Consider the following 27,407-nt stretch of genomic DNA (forward strand, 5'->3'; position numbering starts at 1 on the left):
TCATCTTTAACAGAATTGTGATGGATTTGGAGTGGAAATTCCAGTCCATTGCAGGGCAACATGCACAAACACACACACACACACACACACACACACACACATTCACAAGCTCATTCGTACTGAGGAGCAATTTATCATAGCTAATTCACCTACTGGCATATTTTTTGGGATGTTGGAGGAAACTGGTCAACCCAGAGGAAACCCATGTGGCATGCAGCCCTAGAGCTGGGATTCGGCATTTCTACCTGCGGTGTCACAAACTGTTAGATCCACGCTATAGCTCATATTTTTAAATACTCAACTTGTGCAACTTGTCCTGTTTCTACATCAGTGTTAGTTTCTGATCTCAGGACCACTCTTGGCTGGGTATTTTGATTTGGAATAGTATTCACTTACTCTTCACATAAAGAGTAGGGATATAACCCCGGTGTCCTGCCGAAATTCCCTCAATGGCCCTTATCTATCATGGCCTCCAATAATCTCCATTCGTGAATTGTGTACATCACTCTCCTCGCCTCTCCACCAGTAGCTGGTGTGTGGTGGCCGTTCTGGTGCACTATGGCTGCCCTTGCATCATCCAAGTGGATGCTATGCACTAGTGGTGGTTGAGGAGATTCCCCCCAATACAATGTTAAGCGCTATAAAATCTAAGGAATTAATATTATTCCATCCATCCATCTTCTATACTGCTTAATCCTTTTCAGGGTCACGGGGAACCTGGAGCCTATCCCAGGGAGCATCGGGCACAAGGCGGGGTACACCCTGGACAGGGTGCCAATCCATCGCAGGGCACAATCACATACACACTACGGACACGCCATGCATGTCTTTGGACTGGGGGAGGAAACCAGAGTACCCGGAGGAAACCCCCACAGCACAGGGAGAACATGCAAACTCCACACACACAGGGTCATGGTGGGAATTGAACACCAGATCCTGGAGGTGTGAGGCCAATATGCTAACCACTAAGCCACTGTGCACTCTTCTTCTTCTTCTTCTTCTTCTTCTTCATAACATAACATAACAGCAACACAGAGACGTTTATATCAGCCACTACCAAGTCAAAAAAAATTTTAAATGGCCCACCATCTAAATAATATCTGGGTCAGTGGTGGTCTTATTATTCCCATTGATTCACTGAAATACTGTAGGCCTCAGAATGTATGTCTTTCTCTTTTACACACACACACACACACACACACACACACACACACAATTATCAAAGCAACAAGTGTTTGTGGAGGGGTGGGGTGGGGGTGTGAGCACAACTACTCTGTTGTCCGTTCTCCAGCTGTTCGTGCGGGTGGGCGCGTGCGGTGGGCGTGGCGCTACACACAGCCCCTCCTACATCGCTGTGTGGGCGTGCTTTCGCCAGGCGCATTTAGGAATGGGTCAGAGGCACTTTTTTAGACGTCAGTTACGAAGCGGAGTTCAACCCACCTGATGATCTCCAGAACAATCCGCTCAACGAGTCACAAGTGACAATAAAATCTACCTCGAGTCTCAAAGTTGTGTCGCTTCCAAGCCGTGTTTTATACTGCTTCGTAACTCTTCGTGTTTTAAAAGAGAAACATATAGGAGAGATTTAGGCTTGTATATCGACTCAAACATTGCACTACTTTTTGTTTTTGTTGTTGTTTTTCTTCTTCTTCTTCCTAATTGCATTGCATTGCACGTGAGCGTTTGAGGACTGAGGATGCATACCACCCAAAAGGACACGACCTACACCAAGATATTTGTCGGAGGTCTGCCATATCACACCACAGATTCCAGTCTGAGGAAATATTTTGAGGTGTTTGGGGAAATCGAGGAGGCTGTCGTGATTACTGACAGACAGACTGGAAAGTCCAGGGGGTATGGTTTTGTAAGTATTGTTTTCCTCCTGTCTAAATCCTCCACACATGACATTATTCTCATCTGCATCACTACTTTATTATTATTATTATTATTATTATTATTATTATTGAATATCATCATCATCATCATCATCACATGCTCTCAGTAATGTGAAAGCTGGTGTCGTTTTAAACTGTGAACACACTCAACATCCACATTGCACTACGAAACTCAGAACTCCTCTGATTAATCAGATTTGGCTGGGACAGTTCTGTAAAATTGGTGTTGAGGGACCATGTTGGTGTGTCTTACTGTGTCAGGGTTTTCTATGAAGCCAAAAATCACCGAGCACACCAACACACAATACTCTACAATTCCCCTTTGATCAGGTTTGCTCATGGCTTTGATCTGTTGCTAATCGTCTGTGTTGTTTGAAGCGAAGATACAAAGTTTTTGGGTGGGTTTGTGAATGAGTTGTTGGGGTGTTCAAAGTTTGAAAATGTCCTCTGGTGATAAACATAAATCATTCCCTGCATTACCATCCTGCTGAAAACAAACAAACAAACAAACAAACAAACAAAAAACACAGTAGAAACCATTGTAGAATTTGTAATGGTTATAATAGGAATTGTATTGGTTTTAATGGAAACTGTAATGGTCCATGTGGGTCTCTAGTGGTAATTTGTTGCTTTCTGATGGTGGCGTGTTATGTCTAGTGGATACCGTTAAGGACCTTTGTCCGTATTACGTCCTACTGTGTAATGGAAACCATTTGGTAATGGTTTTAATGGTTAACAAGTTGAATGGTCTGTAATGGTGTTTGTCATGGAAACCATTAGAACTTTCTGTGATGGTTTCTATTCTTTTGTTTTGTTTTTTTTCAGCAGGGTATACTCTTGTTGGCTAAGGCGTAAAAGATTGAGTGTTCATTGAGTGTCATGGACAGAAAGTCAACAAACTGGCTTGACTGTCCTCAAGTGAGTGCAACAAATTCGATTTGTTTTAGACGTGATTCCGAATAATAACCCCGCTATTGGATTCGAACTTTGTTTTTATATTGCCAGACTAACCAGTCAAACGGTTCTCAAAACCTTGTGTCACACGTACGCACATGCACTTTGTGGCCCAGTTACCGTGTAAAGTACCTCGGAGTGAAATAAGAGTGTCAGGACTGTAGGAAAAGAAGCGTCGAAGATGATAATTTGTGTGAAGTGTATTTCGTTTCGTTAACGACCGGTAGAGTAAAAGTCAACATCACTTCGTTCAACACGACATGTTTTTTTTTTCTTTTTTTTCTTAACCAGGTGACAATGGCAGATCGCTCTGCGGCAGACAGAGCTTGTAAGGACCCCAACCCTATCATTGATGGCAGGAAGGCCAACGTGAACCTGGCTTACCTGGGAGCCAAGCCGCGGGTGATGCAGCCAGGTGAGGGTTTCGGATTCCCTTTAGAAAACATGCTACGACCGGTGCAGCCTTAGGCATCAATAAAGCATGATCATGTATCCATGTACATCCTGCTTTCAACATCATGACCTTTTTATGGAACATAAAAATCCATCAGCAGTATCTTAACCAGAAATATCTTCCATTTATGTTTCTACATAGGATTCACATTTGGTGTACCCCAGATTCATCCGGCTTTCATCCAGAGACCGTATGGGTGAGTAGCGACACTACATCGTATTGACTGTGTTTGCTGGTGAGAAAGAATCAAACAACAGTTAGTTATAAAACAATTATGTGTTGTATCTAAACCATACAAAATCATTTTCTGATACTGCAGCCATTTCTCCAATGCTGTCAGCAGGCTTATACAGTATTTACTTAGATACAGCTGTTTGTAATCTGTAATTATGATGATCATCAATGGCTAACCACAGTGTCACAGCTTTTGAATATTTGATAGCGTTAAGACTGTGTGTCTTTTTTACGAGTGTGTGTTTGTGTGTATGTGTGAGATGTTTTGTTGTGTTTTTTTTTTTTTTTTTAATTGATTGATAGACTCTGTAGCTTGACTCAATGTTGTCTTTCTCTGGTCCGACAGGCTCGATATGGGTTAAGCTAACTGATGATTTGAGGAATAGCTCTGTGGGCATTGCTCAGATCAATAGCTACCGTACCTGTAGACTCAATCACACACAAACAAGCTCGAAATGGTGATTACATATGCATGTATGTTGGTTTTTATTTTGGTTTGGACTTTTGATTTTAATAGTGCATAGAGCTGTGTGTGCCTTTTTTTTACCGTCATGAAGTGGTGTTAATAGCTAAAACTGTGTGCTTTTTTTTTTCATTTACTGGGGGGGGGAAAAAGCTGGTTTGGGGGTGTTGATTTTCAGAATTGTGGAAGTGTGATAACTTTGCCACGGCAGCAAAGTGGGGTTTTCCTTTGATGCTTTTTTTTTAATTTATTTTTTGCTGTAGCTTGTTTTTTGGTGTCTTGTTTTTGGAGTGAGTGCAATCTTTTTTGTGTGACATTGTTATAAAACCCTCTTCCTCCACCCAACCTCAACCAAACAACCCAACAATTTGCTTGCACGTTGCTGTTTTTTTTTTCTTTCTTCTTCTTCTTCTTTCCCACTGACATCTGTCATGACCGTGATAGATTTGTAGGTCTTCCTTTTCCCTCTTGCACTCTTTTATGCTCATTTTATCTGTCTGCTTATTCCCCTTCTCTCTCTCGCTTTCACTTTGTCTTTCTCTCTTTTGCTTTCTGTCTCTCTCTCTCTCTCTCTCTCTCTCTCTCTCTCTCTTTCTTTCTAGCCCTATAAGGCATCATGCAGTAGATCCAGAGTCCCTGGAGACCTGCAGTCTTTCAATCATTGATATGTTGTACACAAGGGAAAGCGAATGACTCGCTTTCATTGGAAAGCCAACTCTCTTTATTATGAACTTGAAATTTTAATATGTTGGGGAAGTTATCCAGAAGGGCTTTTAGCCTTTGTATTACTTAATCCGGGGTGTGGGTGTGTGTGCGTGGGTGCATGTGTTTGCAGTGTTGCAAGCCCCTCAGTGTGACATAAATAAATGTCTGAAAGCTACAGGCCTCTAAACGAGCCTTTATCACATGGGTCCGTGTGGCGTTAAGGAAAACAAGCTTCTCCATTGTGCCACACAAAGGCCATAGTGCTGACAGTGCAGTCGCATGAGGCCTGCTCTCTCTCTCTCTGTCTCTATCTCTCTCTGGCTTTGAGAGCTGGCCTGCATCTCACATACAGCGATGAGATCCACTCTGGAAAACAGGCCCACTATAATGCCCTGTCACCTAAAAAGAATCTCTCGCATAACAACAGTGCCGTGTAGGGCAGCTGAAAGGGAACCTCATGTTTCTGACCTCGGAGCAGTTGGCTCATGCTGGTATGGGGCCAAAGCCAACACAATAGTGTCACATTGGGATGGCAGTTCACTCAAGCTGAAGTCAGTGTATGGATCTGTATATGGGGATTTTTATTTTCTTCTATTGGTATTAGTACTTTTCAAAAGTGCAAAATGTTTGGAGCTGGTTCTCCGTTTGAGGTTCTATTCAGAATAGCTAGGATTTAAAAATGGAGAATCATGAAGTAATCCAGTCATTAATAGTCTTAACGCATGTGTTACGCTGGCCTTTTAGAAAAGCACTCTGGTTTCAATGGATTCCAACAGGTGTGCTCCTTGGGGGCAAATGTGATGGACACTTTTTTTTTTACATGGCATTTGATCTCAAACCCTTATTTAGATATGAACTTTAATATGACTGTCCCCAACAGTCCTGTCAAAAGGAGAAAAAATGCTGCGGTCTGGCATGCCACTTAGTAACAGAGGTATTTTTAACCAGTGCCCGAGGAGGAAATGGACTCCTGGATCCCATGGGTCTGGAGTCTGTTCTGTTTACAGGCTCTGGGCCATTGGTGGCTGTAGGATAAATCTGTTGTCCATTGCACAACATGCCTCCAGTTTGTGGTCAAGGCACTAAAGGAGACCAAACAGAAACAGCTGGTCGTTTGTTAAGTGCATGCGATCAGTTTTTTGACTTTGAAGAACGTTTGAGGAGAACATTGATTAAAATATGATTCGAAGGGGATTTCACAATGGTAACACCTTCTAATTGTAAAAAAGAGAAGCGTAACCAATTAATATATGCTCACGGCTAAAGCATTTCAAGAAAAAGATCATCATTAAGATGGAGAACTTTCTCTCCACCGGTTAAGATGATCTTAACTTTGCGATGCTTTTGGGAAACTGGGCCTGGGATCACAGCACGGTGTTGTGAAAGATTTCTGTCTTTTTGTACTTACTTACTTAAATGTTTAGGAATGACCGTCAAGTTAGTAAACCATTAAGGCAGAACCAGAGCAGAGCTTCTACTGTTAACCTTCATACTAAGATAGTCTTATCCAATGGTTCTCAAAGTGGGGTCACCTCAGCCTCAGCTAACCTCACCATGACTCGGCATTTAAAAAAAATAATTATTTTAATCATTGAGTTCATATAGTTATTACCTGGTTTAACTGGTCAGTTGAATTGAATGGACCTCCAAATGGTAATCCAAACTTCAATAACTCAAAAACAAGTAGCTCTATAAATAAATGTCAACTTGGACCTACTTAAAATGTTCTGTAGTTGAGTAATGAAACCCTCCATGACTCTGGTAACTAGGCCAAACTTTATCGTACCCGTTTAAATAATGGTCATGAAATAAATCTGTCCCGAGTCTGTAGCATTTATTTTCTAGTTAAAGGGATCCCTGGCCACCATAATGTTTGAGAACAAAACTGGGACTTCAAAATCATTGGATCTCTGTGCTGCAGTGCTTTTGAGTGAGAAAGGCACGGTGAACATGGGAGAGGCAGAAGAGCTACTGTAGGTGTGATTGCGGACATGCTGTGTCAAGCGTACCACAACAGCTGCTGTTTGAGATGAAAATAACTGGAGTCCAGCTTCTCCTGTCATTCAAACGGAGAGCAGGCGATAAAAACGGAGCAATCCAAACATCGTTCAATGTGCATCATATAATTTTACAGAAATTATTTACTTAAATTCAAGGAAAGCGATTGTTCGAGGTTACGTAACACCTCTCTGAACTAGTCTGAGCCAGTGCTAAGTCTGGTGAACTAAAGCACGGTGGTGCTAATAGCTCCTTTAGCTAACTGAAACATGCAGTGGCCAAATAACGATGATTAAAACTGGTGTTGACTCACTGTGTATCCATGGTGACGAGAAAATGCCCAGCTATGTCAGCTATTCTCAGCTGTTCATTCTTAATTTAGAGCAAGGCTGCTCTGCTACTTTGGTCGCCTGCATGTGTGGTGTAATTCTGTAGTTAGGGGTGTGTTTGTGTGTGTGTGTGTGTGTGTATGTGTTCATACATGTGGTGTGTGTGTGTGTGTGTGTGTGTGTGTGTGTGTGTAAAATAATTCTTCTAGTTCTGGAACGGAGTGTTTTTACTTTAAACTGTTTTTTGTGTGAGAATTGATGTATGTGCTCAGGTGTCTCTGGCATTGTGTTTTGTAACCCATATCTTTTATAGTGTGTGTGTGTGCTGTGCTGTTATTTATTCATGCCAAAGCAATGCTATCACCTCAGGCTGGCAAAGCGTCAGTGCAGGATATTCTAGAAACAGCTTTGCCCTTTGACCTGAGTGAGAAAAATGCTAGAGATTGGTTTGGTTGGGTTTTTTTTTGTTTTACTCTTTATTTTGTGCTTTGTGTGACCGAGCTGTGATGGTGATAATGATATATTTTTTTTTAAACGTTTGTGTTTTTATACTTGCTTCATTTGGGGCCATGATTTTTCAGTTTGTTGGTGGTGTGCTGGAAATAGGGTTGCCATGATAGCACATTTATAACCCCAGTTTTATCTTTTGTGCCATTTGATAATTAGCCTGGAGGGCTTGAATGTTGTTCTAACAAGCTTGTGTGCTTAGTTGAAGTCACACTTTAGGCCAAAACCTATTATAGATTTTTGTCCTTTCAAGTACTGCTCAAAAATGTTTTTGATTTACGTCATAACAAAAACGAAACATTTGAGATATGATGAGAATCTCTTCTTTGCTGAATACATCCTGAAAACAAAACAGCAAAGATGATCCAGGGGGGAAAAAATCCTCTCAAAATGCACTGGAGTACGTAATGAAAGGCAGAATGTGCTTATTGTTCCTGATTGCTTATTTAATCAAAACTCCCTCTGTGTGTGCCATCCAGCACGAAGCTCATTGTCTAAAAGCGGAGGGGGAAATGGCCAGCAGTGTCTCTTTTTGAAAACTGTCCAGCTGTCAAAGTCGCAGTGACACATTCACAATGCTCACCTCATCAGCTCTTGGCTTCCGCAGGGTCCCACTTTCCCCCTCTACTGATCTCCAAAACAGGCCGTGTGACTTGCAGCATGCTTGTGCTATTGCTGAAAATTTGCTCTCCCTTTAATTTCTGCAGCTGTTGTTTCCCAGGTGAAAATTAAATTTAAATGTAATGGTCAACTATTAATATAACCTAATAAATATTATAAGTCTTAATTTAAAAAAAAAATCCCTATGAATGCATTTGATTAGTTCTTATGGTCCAAGTCTAATATGCATTTGTTTTGAGCGAAATATCTATTTTGGCAACCCTATAACTCTCATAACCACTACAAGGCATTTCCTTGGTGTTGGTGGGAAATGGGGTGTGAATTTTAATTTTTTTTTGGATTGTGGAGTTTGGCCACGGTGTGGGTTGTGCCCTGTGGTTGTGTTTCTGCAGATAAAACCATGTGCAGTTTGCAGCTCTAGTTTGCTGTGGCTAACACAGTGTTCTGTGTTTGTGTGTCGCAGGATCCCCGCTCACTACGTATACCCACAGGCATTCATGCAGCCCAGCGTGGTGATCCCTCACGTGCAGCCGACCACTGCGTCCACCGCCGCCACCGCCTCCTCGCCCTACATCGACTACACTGGAGCTGCATACGCACAGTACGCCAGCGCTGCTACTGCTGCGGCTGCCGCCGCTGCATATGAGCAGTACCCATACGCCGCCTCCCCCGCCGCAGCCGGCTACGTCACTACAGCTGGCTATGGCTACGCTATGCAGCAGCCACTGGCCGCTGCCACTCCAGGCTCTGCGGCAGCCGCCGCAGCCGCCGCATTCGGTCAGTACCAGCCCCAGCAACTGCAGGCCGAGCGCATGCAATAGCAGCTTATGGCACTGAGATGTGAGGAAAAGCCAATGCTCAGTGACTGCTCATTGGCTGTACAGAGGTGTCTCACCAGAGGGAGGATAATGTGATGAGGATGACGATTGATGGAGGTGTTTAAGTGAGGTGGGAACTCCATCGCTTTCCAACTTGCTGTGATTAAACCAAAAAAAAAAAAGAAAAAATGTGAAAGAAAAAAAATCAGAGAAGGCGTAAAGACAGAGATGTAACTTTTTACCATTATCAAAACTGTTCTTGTTATCTTTATGCTTAATATTGATGTAGTGTATTTATTGCTAAAGGAGAACGCAATGACTAATCACTGTGGCTTAAGAAGCCTTAAGTCCAGATGCTGTCATTAAATTAGAAGACTTTTCTTCATGAAGGACTTTAGATGTCCACACAGTGTTTTGATTCTGAAGCCCTCTAACTTACATATTTATTCTCATTTTTGAGGGACTTCTTTTTTTTTTTCCTGTTCTGTCGTCTAATGTGCATTGCGAGGTTTTGTTTTCTGATTATCAGGGAAATGGAGCATTTTTTTTCTTCCAACAAATTAGTAAAGACAAACAAACTCTGCCAATCAGGGAGTAGGACACAACTGTGGAAAAATGGAGTGAAAGAAAATATAAATGTAGCTTTGTCTGGCATGTTCAGGATGACCGTTTTATCTTCCTGATGCTGAATGTCCCCCTACTCTGATTCCCATTTTGACCTCTTGACCTATGCAAAGCAAAAAAAAAAACCCCCAAAAAACAGCCGACGGGAGACAAAACAAACTGCGGAGATTTCCTGCCACTCTCCTCTGAAGGACAACGAACAATTTCAGAGCACAACGAAAGGACATTACGTAGTATTATTTTTGCCTACTCGTTCACACACGCACACGTACCGACACTAATTTCCACTGTTAACTCTGTGCAAACTCATGTACACATTATTGCACACGTACACCTATTCATGCACACGCATTGTATGATAAATCCAAATTGACAAAAGGTCAGAGCTGGAGACTTGTGAGTGAGGAACAGGCAGCAGCTGATGTGTGGGGATAGACAGGCTCACACACATACACACATGCAGACACACACAGATTGCTCTGGAAAGAACCCATCACTTGTGCTCGTTTGTTGAGCTGTCACATTTTAATCCCTGTGCCCGCTTGGGAACATGTCCCCCCCCCTTCCAGCTTTGTCAGCAGTTCCACCCCTGTCCTACGGAGCCGGGCTGGAGGTTTAAGCGCAGGCTGCGTTCCCCTGATCCCCTTCTGACATCACCCTCAGCACCTGCCACCGCATCTCTCGCTCATGAGCAGCTCCTCTCTGGAACGAACGAGTGAGAACGTGAGACAAGCAGACTTCAACAATGAACCAATGAACTTCCATCAGTCAACCAAACTCTCTGTCTAGAGAAATGTCTGTGCACCAGCATGTCTTTCTTTCCTAGTGAGAGATTAATCCATTCTCTGTTCTCTCAGAAAACCTGATGTCACGTCTTTGTACTAAAAAGCAGCACTAAAGCTGAGGGCTCAAACACAAGTCTGAGAGTTCACAGTGCCTTACAACTGTAATGCTATTTAAAGAGGAAGAAAGAGAACTGATATTTATTTATTTTGAGAGTTATGCTGTGCTCTAAGGACGGAGACTTAGTGGTGGTACTGTATTAATAATAATAATAATAATAATAATAATAATAATAATAATAATGTATTCATCTCATGGCATATTATAAGTTATTGAGTAGATTTAGTTATAGTATCATTAACATACTCAACCAAAAAAAATGTTGATTTATTTAAGATAAAATTCTGTATGTGCACTGTACATTTTGTTTTTCTATGCCTTATGAATTTTAGAGCATTTCATTAAATATCTGCTAGGTTAATGCCTCTTGTAAGATGTTTATTTAATGCAGGCCTATGTGCAGGCAGGATCTCTCTCCTTTTTTTGTCATATCTAGAACTGTAGAAAATAAAAAAAGAGGAAAAACTCCTTGTAAAAACTAAGCAAAATGCTGCTTCATACACTAGAATGTATAGTCCTTGTCAAGGTTCAATATCTGTGCTTCTACTGCTTTTAATATACAGTACATCAGATGGGCTATTTTACACTGTTGGGAATTTTTATACTTGAACTTGAACAAGGGAAAATATGAAAAGCAATAACAAACTTTTTAAGGAAGCATTTCATTGTCACTGGATTTGGGCATGTAAGGTGTTATTTACTATTTAATGTCGATCCAAAGGTTGTCTCAGTAAACCTAATTTAAACCTTATTTCAGATTTTCAACACTATTTACTCGAAAAAGAAAATAAAAGGTTCTATATTTCAACCTTCAAACTGCTGTGTGTGTCTTTGTGTGCTTGTTATGGTCCATATGAAAACAATTATAAAAAATTTTTTTTAAAAAAATTGTATAAAATGATGACATTTTTCCTTGTAAAATTTCAGCTTCTGTAGAAAAACTTGATGAATGTGAATAAATGTGTAAACTATGTTATTGAAATCGTTTGGATGAAGAAACGGTTAGAAAAGTTCGAATTGTTCATAATGGCAGTGTTGGGAACAAGAGATTTTAAGCAAATGCTTACTGTTCCTTAGAGACCTTTTTATCATAGTTGTCAAGTTCAAGAGATTGAACTTTAACATATTTTGTATGAGCTAGTATTCTCTGATTACTTCACTGTGATTTATATGTGTAAACCTACATACTCTAACTTTTGCACTTCACATTTATTGACCTTATTTATATTTATTTAAATATGTTGAGAAGGTTGATTGTTTCTCCAATGTCAGCCATATCACTGTTTCATATCACTGGAATATGTCATACTCTCTATCGATCTATCTATAAATATATACTACAGATAAATTGTAGCAGAATGATGATGAGTGAGCAATAAGTGAGAAAGAGACTAAAGCAGCCAGTGTAGAAGCACTCATTCAAGGAAGAATGAAAGGGTGTAGTGCCGTTACTTCAAATGCCAACTGAAACTGAATATCAGTGTTTCCATGGTTGGCAATTCATAATGAAAATGACTCCAAGACAATTGATCAAGGTGTATGGAGATGGATAGGGAACAAAAGTGCTGTCATTTTCCATTGTAGAAGCTGTGACCCCAGTTCCTATCACAAACATGGCAAAAAAAAAACAAATTGAAGTCAGTAAAATTCTCTAAAATGTATTTTTCTTCATATCACTCTGCTTTACTTTAAATCTTAAATGTGAATCATGCTGAAATTTTGAACAATGGATTTAACTCCTCTTTCCACTGGAGTGGTCCTCTTGATTACTAACTCCCTGGTCTACTCTCACTTTCCATTCATATACTCTATACAGCCAAATTAATGTAGACACGTGACCGTCACACCCATATGTACTTTTTAAATATTTAATTCCAGATTAACTCACCTTTGCTGTTATAATAACCTCCACTATTCTGGGAAGGATTTCCACTAGATTTTGGAGCGTGGCTGTGGGGATTTGTGTTCATTCATCTACAAGAGCGTTAGTGAGGCCAGGCATTGATGTCAAGCGAGAAGGGCTGGCACACAGCCGGCTTTCCAGTTCATCCCAAAGGTGTTCAGTGGGGTTAAGGTCAGGGCTCTGTGCAGGACACTCGAGTTCTTCGAGTCCAACCTTCTCAAACCATGTCTTCATGGAGCTCGCTTTTATGCACTGGAACAGGTTTGGGCCTGTTAGTTCCAGTGAAAGGAAATTGTAATGATACATCACACAAAGACATCCTACTCTATACAGTTGTGTGCTTCCAACTTTTGTGGCAATAATTTGGGGAAGAACCACATATGGGTGTGATGGTCAGGTGTCTACAAGTATCTAACATAGGTACATAAAGCACAAGATTTTGGGCAACAATGAAAATAACAATCTGCACTGACTCATTGGAGTTAGATTCTCCTTAAAGAGGACATTAGCACACAATATTCTTTATGACAGCAGGCTATGACACAGTGAACACACTTTGAGTTCTGTTTGAATAATACAATATAATTGTTAGTGGATCACCATATCTATCTCTCTGATGACTAACTGATTCAACCACTGACCTCTATTCATCACCGATAAGTCAGCTGCTGGTCAAGTAATAAGACTTGTTTACAAATACAGGTTCCTAGTTTTCTTGTGACGTCCATATACTATTAAAAGCACCAAGTACAAAGCGTTCTTTTGGGCTAATGTTTCATGGAGCTGTCCCGTTACAATGACAAAGCAAAACGGTTTCATGTTGTGCAGCACATGAGTCGAGATGGCAGCCACAAATAACCCACCTCCGTCATGTCCAAAAATTCACTTGATCCTGTTCATTTTGCTTTGTGATAGAAGCCCTGATTTCTATCTGTATCTACAAAGCACAGTTGTAGAGGCTTTGACAGAGGGCATCTCCTGTCTGTATTATAGATCAGCTGGATACACCATGCTGGCAACTGAAATTTCAACGATACCGATCTTTTGTTTCCAACATGTTAACCCAATTTGTGAGAACGTCACAGGTGATGATAAGATATCCCAATATATAAAAGTCCATCCATTACCTATAAAGGGCGAATGTGCTCAGGTGGTAGAGCGGGTTGTCCACTAATCGTAGGGTTGGCGGTTCGATTCCTGGCCCACATGCCTCCACATACTGAAGTGTCCTTGGGCAAGACACTGAACCCCAAGTTGCTCCCGGTGGCAAGTTAGCACCTTGCAAAGCAGATCTGCTACCACTGGTGTGTGAGAGTGTGTGTGAATGGGTGAATGAGACACAGTGTAAAACGCTTTGGATAAAAGCGCTATATAAGTGCACCATTTTACCATTTACCTATAAATGGTGAACTGGAAGCGGTATTTCATCTATAATGATATTTGTAACCAGAGCTCACAAATCATAACCAATTTATTACCTGTGTTTAAATACCTACACCTCTCAACGAGGTACTGCAAAATGGACTCCTGCTGGAGCTCTGAATAATTCAAGTCCTCTCTAATCAATAAGAAATGCCTTTTGCTCCTTGTGGCACCCCGCTCTCCAGCATGTTCTATTTCTGTTTGCCCTGTAACCTGACACATGGCCATATGTGTCCCCCCGTGACAAAGCAGAGATAACGTCTGTCTCACTATCACCAGTCACGATTAAACAGGGCTGCTGGAAAATGTTTCCCATTCACTAAGTCATTATAAGTGTTTTTATTTTCATGATATGCTAAGGGAATTAAAAAAATACCATACATGCCCGATATTATGACAGTCTACTATGTACAGGAATGTATTCCATTAATATAAAATAAACAAAGGAACTAATTAATTCAACAGGTTCCTATGAATAATCTGGAATACGTCCTCACAGAGCACCATGTCTAAAGGTTATTTAATTAGTATTTCTACCAAGAGACTCAAGTGAATTTCTTCCTGGCCACTCCCAGACTTAAAAAAAATAAATTTATTATGGCCCTAATTATGCATTAGGTTCTCACAGTATTCCACACCCCCCACAGTCTAACACACCTGCTATGGTGCTTAAGTGGTTTTTCCTTGCTATACCTCTCACTGTTCACTGCTGATCCTGCTACATAAGCTATTCTGTAGCTGGAGTTGGGTTTCCTGCCATTCATACCACTTTCTCCCTGTTGCAAAGAGTTCTACCTTGGTGCTATCTACAGAGTCCTCCACATCATGCTACAAAACTCCCACTCGTGCAACCAGTGCCTTAATCCTCTGCAGCTGAAATAGGGAACCAGCTATGAACTCATCGACCCGGCATTGACCATCTTAAGGAGGTCGTCTAGCTTGGACATCTCCTTCGCTGCCTGCACAGCAATACCAACACAGATTTAGACCTTCATTAAGAGTCTATTCTGATCCAAACACCACAGCCCAACCCGCTTACTAGTATCAAGCGACCACATCGGGTGATGAGAAATATATGAAGCACAGAAAGCAATCTGAGTCACTTTCAAGGCAAATTGGTGATAAACATGGATCAACTGAAATCGATCATTCAGGAGCTAAGACTGCAAAACTTGGAGGCTAATGTTCTTCAACAGAGCCCTCCTTATAGCCCAGTGACTGGTTATCTTGCATGTTCCTCATCGGAGGAGCATGATGATGATATGTCTTCAGCCATGTCCAAGAGATTCTTCTAGACCAGTGATGACCTAATAGAGCACATTCAACTCCGTTGCCTGGGGCAACTCTCTATAAACCTGGCTTGTGCACGGTGCACAGTGTACACTGGATGTAAAATCCACCTTGTATGCCAGGGTTGATTTTTTTTTAGGGCTGCCACTGAAGAAGCCATGGAGAGAACAGTGCAAGTTTTTAGGGGAGTCAGTAATACTGCCACATATCCCTGCTGAAAAATCCAGCTTAAAAAATAACTTACGATGAAGCATTTTAGTAGTACTTCCTTTCTCCCAGCACTTACCAGCTGGTAAACATGGTCTACCAATTTGACCAGTTCAGCCTGTGTTTTGGCAGCTTGTAGCTATTCAGACCAAGCTGACAGACCAAGGAAAATACTGTTGTTTAAAAATAAATTCTTTGAGAATGTTTTTTGTTACAGGGAAGGCGAGTAGTTTCTTCTCTTGTCTGAGTGGAAAATGTGAAGCATTGGGTGTATTTATTTACAGTTAAGTATTCAGACACTTCTTGTTCTTCAGTTCTTGTTATATAATATACAGTACTTCCAGTGCATATATCCACTTTAAATTTACACACCTAATCTTTTGACTTGGTACTTATAAATATGAAAAAAAAAAAGTATGTATTTACTGTATAAGTATAAACAAAGACGTTTAAAAAACAAAATGAATGGAAAAAATATTCAGACACCACAAATGACCAACATTAGTATAGCTTCATGATGTCTGCTGTAAGACGACTTAGCTATTTGCAGTATTGTAGTTCAGTTTTGACCCATTGCTCCTGGCAAATCATCTTCAATTATCCAAAGTTATGAGTGTCCCTTGGATGGACTCGCAATTTCAAAACCCTCCATAAATTTTCAATGGGCCTGAATGGGCCATGCAAGACCTTCCTGGGTTATTTGTGCTGTATGTTTTTGGGGTTGTTGTCTTGCTGAAATAGCCATCTCCTCCTCAGATTCAGTTCTTGGCTGATGAGATTCAATTGTCCTCTAACATGTCCCGAAAAATCACTCAATTCCTGTTTCCTTTGATGATGTATAATGCCCCAGTACTGTTTACACAGAAGCAGCTCCATATCATGATGCTCTCACCTGTGTACTTCACTGTGAGTTTGGTGTTCTTGGGATCATACATGCAACCCTTCTTTCTACAAACATAATAGGATGAATTATTGCCATAGAGCTCTATTTTTGTTTCATCTGACCAGAATATATTGCTCTGAAAGAGTTCTGATTTGTCTAAATGTTTTTAGACGCACATCTCTGCATTTCTTTTCTTAGCAGAGGAGTTTTGTGGAGTGTGTGGTGCAGTTAATTGTCTATTGTTCTCTGTGTAACTGTTGTTCCTGCTGCATTCAGGTCATCCTGCAACTCTTTTTGCATGACAGCTGGCTTCTCTCTTACCTTGCTTATCGTTAATATGAGAGCATGTGGTGAAATCTCGCAAGGCACACCTGTCCAGGGACGATTAGTTGTGGTTCCACTAACTTTCCACCTGTCGAGGATGTTCTGTAGCTTTTTCCAGTGGAGGCAGTGTGATGCTCTGGGTAATGTTCTGCTGGAAAACCTTGGGTCCTGGAATTCATGTGAATGTTACTTTGACACATACCACCTACTGAAACATTGTTTCAGACCAAGTTCACACCTTCATGGCAACGGTATTCCCTAATAGTTGCCTCTTTCAGCAGGATATGTCTAACCACAGTGCAAAAATTGTTCATATAATATATATATATATATATATATATATATATATATATATATATATATATATATATATATATATAACTTTATGCTTATGAATACACACTGTTATGTTCATATTTAGGCTTGCTAGAGTTGTCAGCATATTTTACATCACATAAAGTAGTATAAAGTTAGTTATGGCTTAAATATGTAACCACAGCAATTCCACACAGTGTCTGTTTTGCTAACAAACTTGGCTACCTGTTTGCTGGAGGTGTTTCTGGTTCAGTCATCATGGTCAGTGAACCTTCTTCACCAAAAGCCCAGATAAGTTCTTTCCTTTTGATGAGGGATGTGGGTATTGTAGAGCCTTTTAATAACACTCTCATGAACATAAACTAAGTAACATATTACTGTATTAAATAACAACCTAATCATTATGCCACCATTGCGTGCTCTGGACGCAGTGCTCAGTGCAGCAGTGAGCGGATTTGGACAGAGCCACCATCACTGATGTCGCTTTATTTGGAGATCCCGGAAGTGTGAGGAGCTACGCTCGCGCTACGCAGCTGGGCCACAGGGAGGCTGGGAGCTGCAGTGTGATTCGGACAGGAGCCGAATACGGGATTCGGGAGCAGCCGGTTCAAAGGAAAGCGTCGAGATTTACACACAAAAATAATTAAGGTAAAGGAATTTCCTTTAAAAGAAAATATTAATTTCTGAACTGATATTGAAGAGAGGTCTAGAGCTTGATGGGCAGAGGGGAGGCGCGAGACGCGCACGAGCGTTTCTCTTGGTATTATGGTCTGGAATAGCCTGGAAGACAACAGAACGGGGTTCAGTCATAATGTGCATTCAGGAGCGGTTTGTGCTCACATTTTGCATATATAATAATAATAATAATAATAATAATAATAATAATAATAATTATTATTATTATTATTATTATTATTATTATTATTTTAAACCTAAAGACCTGCCATTGTCGGTATGACTGTGCTATGGACTGTTAGGTGAAGAACGTGTGGTATGATTGAATACACTTCACAGTGTACCTTGTTTGTGCTGTGATGGTGGACTTCTTAATGTCCTGGTTGTACCTTATTATTTCTGTCAGATGTTTTTGAAACATTTCAATCATTTCAGAAACCTATTTTACAGAAACATGTTCACTTAAAGTAATATATGTACCAACTAAGGTGCCTTAATTTCCTGCCACCCCTGCTGCAAAAAACAACAACAACAACAACAACAATAGGAACCCCTCATAGAATTTGTAATGGTTTTAATGATTATAATGAGAATTGTATTGGTTTTTAATTGAAACTGTATTGGTCCCTGTGGGTCTCTACTGGTAATTTGTTGCCTTCTATTGGTGGCATGTTATGGCTAGTGGATACCATTAAAGACCAATAATGGTAATGGTTTTAATGGTTAGCTGATGCTTGTAATGGTATTTGTAGTGGAAACCATTAGAATTTCTGTGATAATTTGTATTGTTGTTTTTCAGCAGGGGGTTTGGAAATTGAACATATATATATATATATATATATATATATATATATATATATATATATATATATATATATGTTTAATATATATGAAAAGGTTGCTATGGCGCTTGTATCTCGGATCTTAGATGTGTATAGTATATAGTATGTATATACAGTGAGAATCCTCACACAACACCTCCTAATGCTCTATCTGTCACTGTTACCTAGATAAATGATCAGGCATGGTGTGTCATTTCATTTGTGAATTAACTACTGTGTAAAGCAAAACCTCACAAATTAATCTAAACGTACTAAATGTACAATGTCGCAGGCTGAAATATGAAGGAATGAATGAAAAGAAAATGCTAATATGACTCCAAACGGATAGAACCATGCAGTGCCTTTTATACAGTCTCTGTATGCCTCTTGAGATGTATTCATATTTGATGAATGAACAGAAGGCACATTTCCGAAGCAGGACAGCAACATCTCTGAATAGTGACTGCTGGGACGTCCAGTGTGGTACAGGAGTGGTCAAGTGGGAAAATCGAAATAAAAAAGTTTACAGTTCCATTAACTCAGACAAGAAATATTTCGTTTCCAGTTTTGTTTTGTCTTGTTTTTCGTTTCCGTTTTGTTCTTCCTATGAGGCTACTATAGCTAGCAATTAATAGAAGCGTATAGCATCCAGTTAGCATCATATCGACTACAAGCTGAAATCTTCACACACTTGTCTCACAAACCAAATTTGTATATAAACAGTTTTAGAAAATGTCAGAAAAGTTATGTATTTAAAATGTGTAATAAACTATTTCTCTGGAAACTTTGTATACTACGTTTCATGTTTACTACATTACTGAAGTATCATTGCTGAAGTACATTGCAGTTACTTTAACCAAGTTTAAGATGTGAGTCATTTCAGCCTGCAGATTGCATAAACATATCGATGGTCATAAGCTTATGAATTTTTTAAAAAAAATGTAATTCATCTATATCCTGCATAATTAACCTTTCCTTTAACTTGCAAACTATATTCCAGTGGCATGTTTAGGAACAGCAGCTTGGATCCTGATGTGTACTTGAAATTATCTAATGAAATCCGTAATAAGTTTTAAGGCTCGTGGCCTCATGTTCTTGAACTTGGAGCTGTGTGATTGCTCGGCTGAGGGTTTCTGCTACCTCTGAAATAGTTCCCGAGGCCTAGGTCAGGCATTTGGCATGTCAGAGAGAATTCTCCAGGGAATTTACAAGATGACGTGCATTTCCACACCAGGTCACTATTAATTACTGCTGACGAATCTCTGAGAGCAAGAGACAGATTGGAGAGCTGAATATTTTAGACCGGGGGTTCTCGGCCCCCTTTAACTGAAAAAAAAACAAACAATCCACTCAGTACCTATTTTTTTTTATGAACGCAATCCAACTATTTACATATTAGGCTCGTTATTTAAATGTGTGCAATAATATTGGTTACTTATTCAAGCCATAGAGCTTTTTATTCCTGAACTTTCCACTCACTGAACATGTTATATTAAAATTGTCATTAGTTTCAAGTTGACTATTTATATGCCTACTTGTTTTTGAGTTATTGTTGTTTGGATGAAATCCACAGAATTCAAGTAACCTGTCAAGTAGGCTTATAGCTGTACAACCTCAAATATAATCATTTTGATAAGGGCGGGTTGTAATTTCCACCACTGTAACAAAATTGGAAAAATCACAGACCCCTGGGGGTTCCCACTATGCCCAGTTCAGTTAGCCAAAGCCAGTTGAATTAGTTCAGTATAACTAAATGAAGTACAATAACTGAGTGTTGTTTTTTTATGTTTAACGTTTCAGCTTGGTTTGATATCGCACACACATAGCTTGGTTTTAGTTTGTATCAGACACTACCTCGTACACTGTAGGCTTATGGAAACAAACTTGATGTGTTTCATTGTATTTAAATGGACATGACTGTGCATGGAGTCAGCAGATAAGGGGGTCAGGTAGAGATTCATTTACTTCTGTCTTAGTTTCACAGGATAGATTGTAATCACACAAATGGTTTGGTAGATGAGGTCATCTCTCCATGACTTGACCCTGATTGGGTTACATGATTACATTTCTTTCCTAACTAAAGAGAGATCAGTGTAGCATGTTCTTCTTTTTGGCGTCTGGTACACAAATGCATGTGTCTCTATATCACCCTGTAAACATTTTTTTTTTAAATTTAAGTTGCTGCTAGTCTTTTTATTTTTATTATTATTATTATTATTATTATCATTATCATTATTATTATTATTATTATTATTATTATTATTTATTGTTTTAAATAAAAATAGCTTCCCATAAAGAGGGGCATGGTGGCTTAGTGGTTAGCACGTTTGCCTCACACCTCCGGGGTTGGGCGCTTGCGTGTTCTTCCCGTGCCTCAAGCGTTTCCTCTGGGTACTCCGGTTTCCTCCCCAGTCCAAAGACATGCATTGTAGGTTGATTGGTATTTCCAAATTGTCCAAAGTGTGTTAATGTTTGTGCGATTATGTCCTGTGATGGATTGGCATCCTGTCTACGGTGTTTCCCACCTTATGCCCTGAGTTCCCTGGGATAACCTCCAGACTCCCCCCTTAACCCTGTGTAGAATAAGCGGTATGGATGGATAGTTTCCCATAAAATAAAATAACATTTTAAATAAACTGTGACAGTCCATCCAACCATCCATCCATCTTCTATACCGCTTAATCCTTTTCAGGGTCACGGGGAACCTGGAGCCTATCCCAGGGAGCATCGGGCACAAGGCGGGGTACACCCTGGACAGGGTGCCAAAGGGGCCAATATTTGAATGCTTAAATGCAAATGTTGTATTGTGCTGTATCTTCCAGCTTCTTAGACAGTACTTATTGTATCTTCGTTTTAGTTTAATTGCCATTACCACACTCGTAAGTAGATAAGTCTAATGCATTCATTGTAATAGCTAGATTTGTGTAATCCTGATAAGGTATGGAGCAATGTTGAGAGATAAAACTAAATTATTCGTCCCTTACCATCTGCATCTGTTTTAAGACAGTGAGAACCGCTTCTGTTCATCCTCCAGTTTCTAATCCTTTAGAAGGGGTCACACACATCTCGCTTTTGTAGACTTCTCAATGTTGGTTTGATTCACTATGAAAAATGTACAAGTTAATTAATTAGTAAATGAATTTTAAAAACGGAAAAGAAAAAAGGATGTTAACGTATAAACAAAATACACTTTTATACTTGATTAGTGTAGTATATAATGCCAATACACATATAAATAACCATGCAGCACAAATCAAGAGAGCACATTAGGACAATCAACCTTCTTCTACAAGTGAAAACAATTTCCAGCTCTTATTAAAATATTCGTTTTAGGTTTAATTGTGTAAGTTTCTCAACTGTTAACATGAGGAGGGTTAAGGGTTAAAGATGGGCAGCTTACATTTTTTCCAGTGTATAGCGTTCAAGAGTTTTGCATGGAGCAAACAAAGGTTCACAAATTTGAATCCATGATTCATTAATGCCAGTGTTCATGGGAAGAAGTCCAAAGATGACCAAAGATCTTGCAACATGTTGGAATGTCCTTAGGAATAATTCTGGAAATTGTATTAGTGTCCAAAACTTTTGTGATGTCCAACTGCACCGTTATTCATGTTGAAGCATATTGTGATACACAGTATCTGATCGTTATAGGACATCTGTGTAGTTACAAGAGAGAAAAATATTGTCCTGGATGATTCTGGCAGTTAACACGGTTCACTAAGTGCTTAGAATAAAAGGACATTTTGTGTCCATGAAGCTCGCAAAAATGCTGTGAAACAGATCAACGTGTCATACAGGGTCACATATTGACATAGCACAGAGATAGTGTTGTTCTGCGCTCTGTTTGTATTGGCCTCCTGTTTTTTTTACGAGTAATTGAGTTGCCTGTTACATTCCTCCTGGGTGCTGAAGGTGTGGCTATGTGGAAGATAGCCAGTGAACTCTTTCCCTTCACTCTTTTCTTGTGTAATGCTTTAAAGATAGACTTAGTAATATTTTTGCACTCAACTTATGAGTGACTCCCCCCCTCCAGTATTCCCTTATAAAATCACACACATGTATTTATACACTTCTTGTTGCCATGTAGTATTATTTGCATTTGTGTGTGTGTGTGTGTGTGTGTGTGTGTGTGTGTGTGTGTGTGTGTGTACCTTTAACTGTTATGAATTGATGCTGTTACAGGTGCAGTTATCCTAGCTGGAGAGTGATACTTTATCACAGTTTGTGTGAATCGAGCTAACTTTTTCAGTTTGGACTTTTTACAGGCTTCACTCGCTATGGAAGCACTAGTTGAACGACTGGAACAGGCTGTGATTCGGCTCGAGACGTTTTCAGCCAAGCTTCAGGGTTGCTCTGGGAGCCTGTCCAACGGCGAGATAAACACATTTAATGGTACCATAATGAGCGTACATGCGTACATTCAATTACAAAATATTGTAGTTAGTGTCTGTATATAAAACTGATTCTGAGGAGAGTCACAAAACAGTGTGCTTTTACTTGCTTTTAAATATCGAGTCACTACATTATAAATATGATTGTGTCATTTAAAGCCAGTGAGCCATGGAAAACAAATAGTAAAAAGTCTGACTAGTTCACTGAAAATTAATTGTATAAACTGTGGTTGTCAGGCAACATTTGATATTCAAGAATTTGTACCTTCATGGGAAACGCTTTCTCACACAAGCAAAACCAGAGTGAGAAAACGGAAGAATACCGAAGCTGAATCTGTATTTTTAACAATGTATTTAAATGTATTTTTGCCCCTAATGGGTTTGCTGTGGCATGTTTTTTACTTTATCTGGTGTAGTAATTGTGGGGTCTCTTCAACATCAAGGTGAATCCCAGTGCATGGAGGCGTTTGACCATTTACTGAGAGGCCCCCTGTCTGAATACTTGAAGAACAGCCGGACTATTGGAGGAGATGTGTCAAAACACGTATGTACAGGATATTCCATATTTAGCCCATCTTTGCTGTTATAATAAGCTCCACTCTTCGGGGGAGGCTTTCTACTAGATTTTGGCGCGTGGATGTGGGGATTTGTGTTCATTCAGACGCTAGAGCGTTAGTGAGGTCGGGCACTGATGTTGGGTATGGAGGTCTGGGGTGCAGTCGGTGTTCCAGTTCATCCCAAAGATGTTCAGTGGGTTTGAGTGCAGGACACTCGAGTTCTTCCAGATCAAACTTGGCAAGTCACGTCTTCATGGAGCTTGTTTTGTGTACAGAGGCATTGCCATCCTGGAACAGGTTTGGGCCTCTTAGTTCCAGTTACGGGCCATGGTAGCTCAGTGGTTAAGATGTTGGGCTACTGCTTGGAAGGTCATGAGTTCATACCATGTATAAATGTATGAACATATAAATAGATGTATAAATCATACAAAACCGGACTCTGTAGTCAAATGATCTAAATCAACACCTCCAAAATTGTTCTGTGTCTTTGACCTGATGGAACATAACACTGAAAAGCTTGCCTGGGGACTCAACACCTTTCCTACACCTCTGCTCTACTTGTCATTTTTCCGCTGAGCGACTTAAGCCCAGGAAGTCTGGTCTGGAACTGAAACACTAAGCTGACAGTTTTATTGTAGTGCCTCTGTCGTTAGTATCAAACCTACAGCTTTAAATACGAATCGCGATACTTGGAATGTTCTGTTTTCAGGTATAAATGGACCTGGTACACATAATAAACAGTCCTGCTACTACATTGGAGTGAATTAAAAAGCATCCATAGCTGTCAAACCAGGAAAGTCGTTGTCTTCAGTCTTTTTTTTTACTTTTTATTGAGCTGTATTTCGGGCGCATGGTGGCTTAGTGGTTAGCACGTTCGCCTCACACCTCCAGGGTTGGCACCGTGGCCCTGTGTGTGTGGAGTTTGCGTGTTCTCCCCGTGCTGTGGGGGTTTCCTCCAACAGTCCAAAGACATGCATGGTAGGCTGATTGGCATGTCTGAAGTGTCTGTAGTGTATGAATGGGGGTGTGTGTGTGTATGTGATTGTGTCCTGTGATTGATTGGCACCCTGTCCAGGGTGTACCCTGCCTTGTGCCCCATGCTTCCTGGGATAGGCTCCAGGTTCCCCGTGACCCAGTAGGACAAGCGGTATAGAAGGTGGATGGATAGATATGTATTGCTGTTTAGGTTTCTTTTTTTTTCTTCAGTTTTTCCATTACTTGTCCTGCTATATGATTGTCTTATGAAGCTCCTTTAATATAGTTTTATAACTTGACTTTATAAGAATCAACTTATGAGAGGCTTTGCAGATGCTTTTCTGCATTAGTGTTTACATTTTTTTCATTGTATTATCCATTGCATAATGTATTCTTTGTGTGTTGCAGTGAATAGGAATGTAGCCACAGATTAACTATAATAGAAGGCAGTTGCTGAATTCCAGCAATAAACATTAAAACACCTGGAACTGTTCAGGCACTTTTGAACTTGAAATTGTAAGAGACTGTGTTTTGTCTCCTATGGCTCCTGTGCCTTTGCCACAAAGGTGACATTTGCTAATTCTACTCAGATCAGTGCTAAATCATGTTGGGTGGGAGTTTGTTTTGATCCCGTATAGTCATCTCCTTTTACGGTGAAACAGGCCTCTAGGTTCCACCACTCCATTTTCCCAAACATGCGTCTTTGGACCTCTCTCAGTGTGTGTGTGTGTGGGTGTGGGTGGGTGCCTATGTGTAGCACATAAGAAGACCTCGCATAGCTTTGAATGTATACAGAAATGTGGTTAATGTTTTATATAAATTAACATTGCATAAATCTGTAAGCTAGGCTTTACAAGTCTGTGTGAATCAACATTTGATTTACAGGTTTACGTTGGGTTTGGCACATCTCTACTAAACGCAGCCTTACAGATTATACAGTACATCACTTTGTGGTTTGTAGTTATTAATTTATGTCTGGTATCACTTTTAGGTGTTTAAATGTGAGTTTTGTGTTTTTATTCAACAGGCTGATATGGTACACAATGCCCTGCAGGAACAGAAGGCTTTCCTCAAACTGGCCACCACACACCAGGAGCCTGCACAGGTACAGTAAGCCTAAAGATAAGTGTCATTGTATGCAGGGTACGATTTGTGAAAAAAAATCAGAGGGGGGATGTTTCTGAACCGTTATTATTCATGAAAATAAATCACAAAGCAGAGTGGGCTATGGGTTATATAGACTATGTAGACTATATAGACTGTGCTATTTCTGGCAGCTGTTAAAGTAACATTTATAGAATAATTATGATCTTTAATAAAAACAAGAACTTGAGCTTAACCACTGCATTTGTGGGAATATTTGAATCTAATTAATCAAGTAGCGTGATATTTTCACTCTCATACATATACATACACTACCGGTCAAAAGTTTGTGGACACTCGACTGAAATGTTTCTCATGATCTTAAAAAGCTTTTGATCTGAAGGTGTATGATTAAATGTTTGATATCGGTGTTGTGGACAAAAATATAATCCTGGCAACGTATTCATTTCTTTCATTAGAAAACTAACATTTTATTTACAAATAAATATATTTTTTAAAAGGACGACTCGGAGTGAAATATTTTCCGAAAAGCAGCCGATAAGCATCCAGCGCTGACTTTATTGTTGTTTGCATTATCACGTTGCAGCGGTTTACTTAGCTATATTTTCAAACTATCATTATTTTAGGTATTTTATTTGGTATAAATGGGATATGGGATGAAAAATAGACCAGAGGGGGGAAAATCCCCCCCATCTACAACCGCCCACCCCCACCCCCCGGCAAATCACACCCAGTTTGTATGTATCAGTAAGTGTTTTATATAGAGTATTTTGTCACATTGAGGAGAGTCACAATTGAAAGTAGACACGTGCATGAAACTGAAAAAACTAAAATTCAAAAATGATATCCTGAAATTAAATAAAACCGAGAAACTAATACCTGAGAATCTATGTAAAATATATAGTCTTATGCCATATCCCACACAAAACCCACATGGTTTGGAGTTTAATGTAGTGAATAGCAGCTATAAGGGAGAAAGTAAGTGAGCAGTGAAAGACAAATATGTGTCTGGTTTCTAATAATAACTTTAATGTGCACTCTCACAGCAGCTATCCATCGGTTAATTGAGATGACTAAATGATTAAAACTAACACTTAAATTTACACTCAGTTGCCAGTTTATAAGGTACGCCTATCTTTTAATTCTCTGGTCATGTTTATCAGGTAGGTGAGAGGCAGATAAGCAGATATTATTTTGGTGGTGGTCGACCATTCTCAACACACACGTGTACCTAATAGAAGGGCCAGTAAATGTAGGTATAAGCTAGGTGTGTCTAAGAGTAAATGAGTGTATAAAAACTGAATAAAAATATCTGTACTCATGCATTCATTCACTCATTCGTCCTCAGTAAGGCAGTCCCTCCATGATTTCATAATTTTGCGATCGCACACTCAAGCAAATTCCGCAATATTCAGAGGAGCGTGTGATTTTTCTAAATTACCGCAGATTTAGGCTAAGAGGCGTCATGTGACATCATCACAACGCATATTCAACCAAAACCCTCTTCGATTCACGTGCGTTGAACATGAGTACAGCTAAAAGGTCTAATTTACCAACAAACATCACTATGAAAGCAAAACATTTCACCAATTCAAGTAGTTTTCCACCAAAAAAAAGCACAAAAACTCCGCAAATTTTGAAACAATCCTGTTCGAAATCCTGTATGGACTCGCTGCTAATTGACACCGAGTATTTATTTTACCTGGTCCCTTTCACTGTGACCGCAGTTATCATGCACACTTATCTGTAATGCCACTCAAACCTTACGTAATCAGTTGTGCATGTACATTACACCCATTCTTCAAGCCCATACAAATAGTGATCTGGATATTAGAGGTTACGATGCCTGTGAGTGAGGTTTAGCCCTGGTTTATCCTGCTATATAGAACTCTTCCTCTTCTTCTCCATATGGTTTGGAGCTTATGTGGTCATCCATGCGACACTGGTCTCTCTATGCACATAGGGATTACTTTCTCTGTTCAAAAGAACGCCAATGCAACACATTCCCAATGCTTCAGACGGCAGCCCCTAGGGG

The 27,407-nt window shown here is 39.9% G+C and overlaps 3 protein-coding genes across 6 annotated transcripts in view; all 3 read left to right on the plus strand.

Annotated features, from left to right (window-relative positions):
• The window catches only part of vps28 (VPS28 subunit of ESCRT-I), a 200,612-nt gene that overhangs the window by 141,467 nt on the left and 31,738 nt on the right, over positions 1–27,407 (plus strand). The window lies entirely within an intron of this gene.
• rbm24a (RNA binding motif protein 24a) lies at positions 1,253–11,335 on the plus strand. 4 transcript variants are annotated; one of them, XR_008384519.1, is made up of 5 exons: positions 1,253–1,864; positions 3,141–3,264; positions 3,445–3,499; positions 8,624–9,108; positions 10,172–11,335. XR_008384519.1 is itself a non-coding variant. In XM_053612343.1 (5 exons), exons 2-5 carry the CDS (start codon positions 2,775–2,777, stop codon positions 8,979–8,981), a joined length of 576 nt encoding a protein of 191 aa, XP_053468318.1. In that variant the 5' UTR covers positions 1,785–1,864; positions 2,724–2,774; the 3' UTR covers positions 8,982–9,874. The 4 variants fall into 4 exon arrangements, 3 of the variants coding, with proteins under 3 accessions (XP_053468316.1, XP_053468318.1, XP_053468317.1); XM_053612343.1 differs by lacking the exon at positions 10,172–11,335 and adding an exon at positions 2,724–2,813 and having other exon boundaries at positions 1,785–1,864; positions 8,624–9,874; XM_053612341.1 differs by lacking the exon at positions 10,172–11,335 and having other exon boundaries at positions 8,624–9,874.
• Positions 17,371–27,407, plus strand: part of cap2 (cyclase associated actin cytoskeleton regulatory protein 2) — a 31,325-nt gene continuing 21,288 nt past the window's right edge. Inside the window, exons 1-4 of the mRNA XM_053612335.1 lie at positions 17,371–17,497; positions 22,611–22,737; positions 23,180–23,280; positions 25,296–25,373. Of these exons, the coding sequence (XP_053468310.1) occupies positions 22,623–22,737; positions 23,180–23,280; positions 25,296–25,373 (294 nt within the window). The 5' untranslated portion in view covers positions 17,371–17,497; positions 22,611–22,622. The remainder of the gene's footprint in view (positions 17,498–22,610; positions 22,738–23,179; positions 23,281–25,295; positions 25,374–27,407) is intronic.

The sequence above is a fragment of the Ictalurus furcatus genome, chromosome 24 (genome assembly GCF_023375685.1).
Source record: "Ictalurus furcatus strain D&B chromosome 24, Billie_1.0, whole genome shotgun sequence".
NCBI lineage: Eukaryota > Metazoa > Chordata > Actinopteri > Siluriformes > Ictaluridae > Ictalurus > Ictalurus furcatus.